At 43.8% G+C, this 6,094-nt stretch overlaps 1 protein-coding gene across 1 annotated transcript; it reads right to left on the minus strand.

The window, feature by feature from the left end:
• Positions 1-1,212: 1,212 nt before the first annotated feature.
• On the minus strand, positions 1,213-5,545 carry TMEM177 (transmembrane protein 177). The gene is made up of 2 exons (XM_064166536.1): positions 5,406-5,545; positions 1,213-2,346 (listed from the first exon to the last, which is right to left on the minus strand). Exon 2 carries the CDS (start codon positions 2,330-2,332, stop codon positions 1,382-1,384), a length of 951 nt encoding a protein of 316 aa, XP_064022606.1. The 5' UTR covers positions 2,333-2,346; positions 5,406-5,545; the 3' UTR covers positions 1,213-1,381.
• Positions 5,546-6,094: the final 549 nt, after the last annotated feature.

A 6,094-nucleotide genomic window follows, 5' to 3' on the forward strand; every position in this document is an offset into this window, starting at 1 on the left:
AGCATGCCACAGCAAGTTCAAAGAAGGATAAAGCAGACACAGCATTTACAGATACATAGGAGCTTCTTGGAGAATCCAGCTCTATAATTAAAGCAAAGTGCACAGCTGCAAAACCCATTAGCATCACTGGGGCTCTGCAGCTTGAGAATGTTAAATAACATCACTAGCTGCAGGCACCTTGATGAAATGCAGCAGTAAGGAGTGGTAAGATGCAAGCAGATTAATTTTTGTGTAAAATGCTATTTGTTGTAAATTTCAAAGAAAACCTCTGTTTGCTCTCTACACTGTTTATGTAGTAGCAGCTTCTTAAACCACATAAAACAAGCGAGTCAAGGTCTCTCCAAGAACATATCATGGAGTTTAGACTTGTCTGAAAGAGCTAAAAAGTTTGAGAACCGTTATCTTGGAGATCACATAAAAACTTCAAGGTGAAGCTACAGTAAAAAGTTTACTGCCCATGCACTAAACACCTTTCCAGAAGATTAGTAATCCTGGGCAAAACTCACTTCTGCCAGACAAAACCTTCTTAGGCTAATCAGGGACAGAAGAATGATTTCCTTTGGCAACTCTTCATCACAGACCTCATCAGTCACTGCACTAAATGCTAAAGTATCTTTTATACCTTGCCTTCTTTGACATAAAGGTGACATACTTCTAAATGTATGCTTACATTACACAAAAAGTAAAACAAAGAACACAGAAAACCCTCTCCTGAACATGCTTATTCCACTTGTGAGAAAACAGTCAACCCCGAAAAGTCACGTTACATACTACCACAGCTGGGAAACACTCAAATTAGACTAAATATAAGCAAAATGATTCAGCTGCTGGTAATAATCGAGCTGTACTAGTATGAACTGCAGAATAATTAGTGTGCCCTACTGAAGAATAGTGATTGCATCATAAGGATTTACACAGAGCACGAACTTGCAAAGAACAGAAAGAATGTCTTGATATTTATGTAACAGCACAACACAGACTGCCCAGTTTTCTAAACATCTTTAGGTTGTTCCATAGGAGGAACAGCAAACATATATATAAAACCCCAACTTTACATTGTAATGCTTCCCAAACTTTTATCTGCACTTTATTTACCCTTTCAATCTTCCAGACAGTGGTGGCAGGAGGGCAGAGCAACAGAACTTTCAGATCAGTGCCTGAGAAGTTCCCCTCTTCAGTGGTCTTGTGATTTGAGATGCAAACAGAACAGAGCACTTTTGAAGTAAGTCTTTAATATTTTAAGGAATTCTTTATTCACAGAATGTGCAGTAACTCCTTCCCAAGTACATGCAAAAATAAACTCCGAAATTCTAATGCAGAAGAAAAAAAGGCAGCAGCACAGCAATGTTCCAAGAGAATATATAATTCACAAGCTTAAAATTCAAGCACTCCCTTCCGATGCCTGGAACTCTCTTAAAATATTAACAATCAACTGTCTTCGGTAAGTGTATGGGGTATACTTTATTCTGAACAAATGCCTTGGGAAAAGGTTACCACTCGGGGCATATATTTTTGTGCCTTGTTTGCCCATCAGGCCTCGAAGAATCCTGTTGCGGGACAAGATTTTATCATAAAATTCAACCCCCCCTCTGGCATAGTCTTTGGAAATAGTGGCTGCCTTTCTGTCAGCCTTGCAGTCCAGATGATAGGTCATCGCGTCGTAAGAAATATAATAGAACATCAGTCCACCAGCAGCAGTTATGAGATTACAGATGCTGCGAAGTATCAAGGGGCCAGAAGATAAGCCCAGAAGTAGCTTTACACTTTTCCCACAGAGAAATGTGCCAGCTAAGCAAGTTGGAGCCACAAATGCACTCGCTAAGGGGCTGCCATTCTGCAAATACACAACTTCTCTGGCAATGGCAAACTTCTGAGCTTCAAGTGAAAATGTCAGAGCTTCCTTCAGAGCAACACCTTCCTTGCTCTCCCAGTCTACTTCCTTGCCATCGATCACTACAACATGATCGACTATTCCTTTTTTATTCTCAGCTGTGCTATCAAAGTTAGGTGGGATGCCCACCAAAGACCCTGCAGGGAGCCAGGGGATTCCAGCACTCACAGAATGAAAGCCAGAAGCTGCAAAGGCTTGAAAGGAGTCCTTGGACTTCACATTGATATCTTGAAGGACATCCTGAAAGACTCCACAGAGCCTTTGTGAAAGCTCAGCTGGCTGCCCCTCTGACCAGCACTCATGCAACAGTTTGAATGTTTGCTCAGGAAACACATGATAAGAAAGGTTAGCGCCAAACAGTCCCATGCAAGAAACAGCCAACAAAGTGATCTTGCGCTTCTTTAACCACACGGATGCTTTCCGCAGGAACTGCACTGCCATAGTAAAATCCTAACCTGTTTATAACACAAGAATCAGGAATTAAAGTGTGCAAAAATGGGTCTTTCATCTCTGCTGCATTAAAAACAAAGAGCTAAAGATACAAGCAGAAACGGCACAATAATCAGAGAAACATTCTCTTTTTGACATTCACAAAACACAAAATACCTTTACAGAGAAAGCAGTACTTATTTTATTTTTGGGTCTTGGAACACCAGATAACTGATAGAAAGAATTAACTTCTCCCTCTCCTTCATTAAATCAATTTACTTCAATAATGATAGTAACAAAGCCACTATACTTCCTCCTTTGCTCAGCAATCAACACACATTCAGTATTTACCCACACAGTTGTCTAGTCCTTGCCAGCACAATCCTGCTGTTGCAGTCTACTTTAGGCATGGACTACAGATCTTAATGACATAAACGGCCAATAGTTAGCTTACTCTATGCTAACCTCCTCTGAAGAATTTTAATCAGTAAACTCAATACTAAATTCAGTAATATGAGCATGCCTACAACTTCCAAAATAACAAATGAACAGTATGTGTATCTTTGCAACTGCAGCTTTTCTTCCAAAACAACAGTATGTGTTTATTTTCAACTTCCAGGCAGTGGTTCTAACTTACTCAGCAAAAAGCTGTTTTCAGAAAGCGGCATAATTTCAGTGGCTTCTTTTAAAAAATTGTCTCTGAAATGCTTTCTCTGACAGAGAATACATATAGTCCAGAGCAGAAACAGGAACAGAAATTGTTTCAGGGCACACAACTACTTTGTGACTTTTAAAATACGCAGATAAACTAAAAAACTTTCAAACCTGCCAACTCCTTTACTTCAAGTGTCCTGATTCCCTTGGGCAGTAGCTTTCTAAGGAGCAAGCCGCATGGTCTGCTCTGCCCAGGAAAGCTCCAAGCTCTCAAAAAGTCCCATAGGCTACAGAATTCTCCCCAACAATGATGCTGCTACGAAGATATAAATGTGAATTAGGCACTAGCAGAATACAGTGAAAATTGGATGCCTCCGTTTGTATTTGCATCTTATGATGTTTCTTGTCTCAGAGCTTTATCACATGAGCTTCAGAGAGCCTTGCTGCAGCTGTTGAAGACATCAGAACTTCCAGCTGTCCTGACAGGAAGCCAAGGTGCTTTGATACAACCACCAAGGTCTTAGTGTAAAGTACCATCAAAGGTGGGTTTCAGCTACACTGCTGGGCTTTGTACAGCAGCAGCTGAAACACAGACATATGCTCTCTTCTTCCACTCACGCTGAACAAGAACCTCCTGCAGAGGGCTGGAGTGGACCACTGGGGACTGTAACACCATACATCAGCACTGCATGACATGCCAGGATACACCAGTCACAGTTAATAGCAAATGACTATTAACCACAGGGAAACAAAAAGAGATTAAATTGAAAGTGGTGTTTTAATGGTATGTTATTACTTCTCCTTCCTATGAAGCTCCTTGAGAGTGTAAAATTAACCAAGAGAAGAATAATCTCGTTTAACATTCATACTGCACTGAACACATACTGAATACTTAATACAAAGATTGATACATCTAAGTACACAGTACAGTATAGGTATGCAATTATTTAATATGTATTTTTTTAGTGTAATAGATGCTGAAGACAGGAGGTGGTGATTTGTTTGACAAAATTATTTAAGAAAAACACACTAAAGAGACAAGAGCTCCAGATACTAGGCCCAGTCAGTAACTTAGGATGCCAGGACAGGGAGGCAACTGCCAGCCTAGGGTGAAACACAGGAAAACAGCAGAAAGTGCTGTGCTTATCTATACGTTTCTTCTAAGCAGGCACACAAGCAAGATACACCTCAACTTTTTTCCTGCTGCAATCATGAAAACCAAACCAAACCAAACCCAAAAAAAACCCAAACCACCTGCTGAGTATCTTTCACGTTTTTAAAATTAAATTATGCTTTGTGCAGGCATGGTTTCAAATCTCTGTGGACAGATCCCTCCCAGCCCAGGCTATGCTCTCGACTGGATTACACCCAGCAGTCCTGGTACACACCTAATGCAACAACGAACATGAAATGCCACAGTGGGCTCATTTTGTCAATACCCAATACCCAATAAATGGAAAATCGTCCTTGACACCTTTTAGCATTCATGCCTTCAAATCTTCCCTAAGGGTCACCACAAATTCAGCTCCTACTACGGAAAATCCTACTACAGCCTGAACTGCATATGGAATCTTTATTTTTGTTCATAAACTTTATGCAATCAATATAAGAGGAAGGAAACCAGAAGCTACGAATCAATTTACACAGGCCACATCCTGCAAACTTAATCACCTAGTTAGCTCCCAGAAAGCCAGGTGGGTTTGTGGTGGCATTTATAGAGTGTGTTCCCCCAGATGCTGAAATACTACTTCTCTGTATGGTGTTAAGGGCACTCATTCTCACCTAAGCCTGAGGATGTTAACAGTTCAAGTTCAAAGCAGTGGTACCTTGACAGGTGTTGTCCAAACAATTAGAATCATAGAAGAATCACTTCATTTGGAAAACAACTTTAAGTTCATCAAGTCCAACTGCCAACCCAAACCCACCATGCCCACTGAACCACGTCCCCAGGTGCCATGCCTACATGTACGGTGTGCATCTCCACCTCCTGCGCTGACTGTCCCAGTGCCTGACCACTCTTTCCTTAAAAACATTTTTGCTAATAATCCACTGTAAACCTCCCCTGAGTCACTACCTCACTACACCTTTCAAGTGGCTGTAGAGACAAACAAATTGTTGGGGTTTTTTTTTTTGCTTGTTTGTTTTTTACATGTAGCTGAGGGGAAAGCCCAAATTAAAACATAAACAGAGAACGAGGCAAGGTCTGGACATGCCTCCAAGGCTCAGGATTTCCAGGCTCATTGGTCAAAAAATACATATTTAAAAGAGGGAGGGCAGCTGGACGCGGCTTAACGTGCGCGGCGGCCCAGGGCCCGGAAGCAGGCCGCGGGGGCAGCGCTGCCGCTCGCCGCCTTTCTGGCCCGCCACGCCGGAGCGCTGCGGGCCGGTTCCCGTGGGCTCCCTGCTTCGCTCCCCCCACCCCCCTACCTACCGAAGCTCCCCGCGTCGTGGCCCAGGCGGAGCTTCCGCGGGCCGCCCGCTCCCCGCTGCCGTACAGCGAGCGGAAGGGGCAGGGGAAGAGGCGGGCGGCGCTACGCGGTGGGAGGGTTTCGTTCAGCGGGGCCGCGGGGTCGTGCCGGTGCTGGGGTTTGAAGCGCTGTGACCTCGAGTCACGGTGGCCGAAGTCTGCCCATTGGGGGCTTCCGACTGGCTGCACTGCCCTGCAGGCAGCCCAGAAGCGAGGAGCAAGGGCGCTGCGCCGTGATAGACACCCTGAGAGGCCGCGGTTGCCCGGGGAAGGCAAAGTCTATCTCCCGGAGACACTTTGTATTTCCCACTCCAGAGTTTTCCCTGCAAAATACCTTGCCTGTGTGTTATTAATGGAGCCCTCCCACTGCAATGCAGAAACAGGTACTGGGAAGGCTACTGAACGTGCACACTTCTTTAGTAACATGGCATCTGTCATGCAGAAATTGTTTGCCGTCCCAAATAGAAAAATTAGAGCAATTATTTGCTCAAAGCAGAATCATAGAATCATAGAATCAACCAGGTTGGAAGAGACCTCCAAGATCATCCAGTCCAACCTAGCACCCAGCCCTATCCAATCAACTAGACCATGGCACTAAGTGCCTCATCCAGGCTTTTCTCGAAGACCCCCAGGGACGGTGCCTCCACCACCTC

This window comes from Pogoniulus pusillus, chromosome 2 (assembly GCF_015220805.1).
Source record: "Pogoniulus pusillus isolate bPogPus1 chromosome 2, bPogPus1.pri, whole genome shotgun sequence".
Taxonomy (NCBI): domain Eukaryota; kingdom Metazoa; phylum Chordata; class Aves; order Piciformes; family Lybiidae; genus Pogoniulus; species Pogoniulus pusillus.

Coding starts and splice junctions, on each gene's coding strand:
- TMEM177 (XM_064166536.1), bottom strand. CDS start 2,332: ATGGCAGTGCAGTTCCTGCGGAAAGCATCCGTGTGGTTAAAGAAGCGC.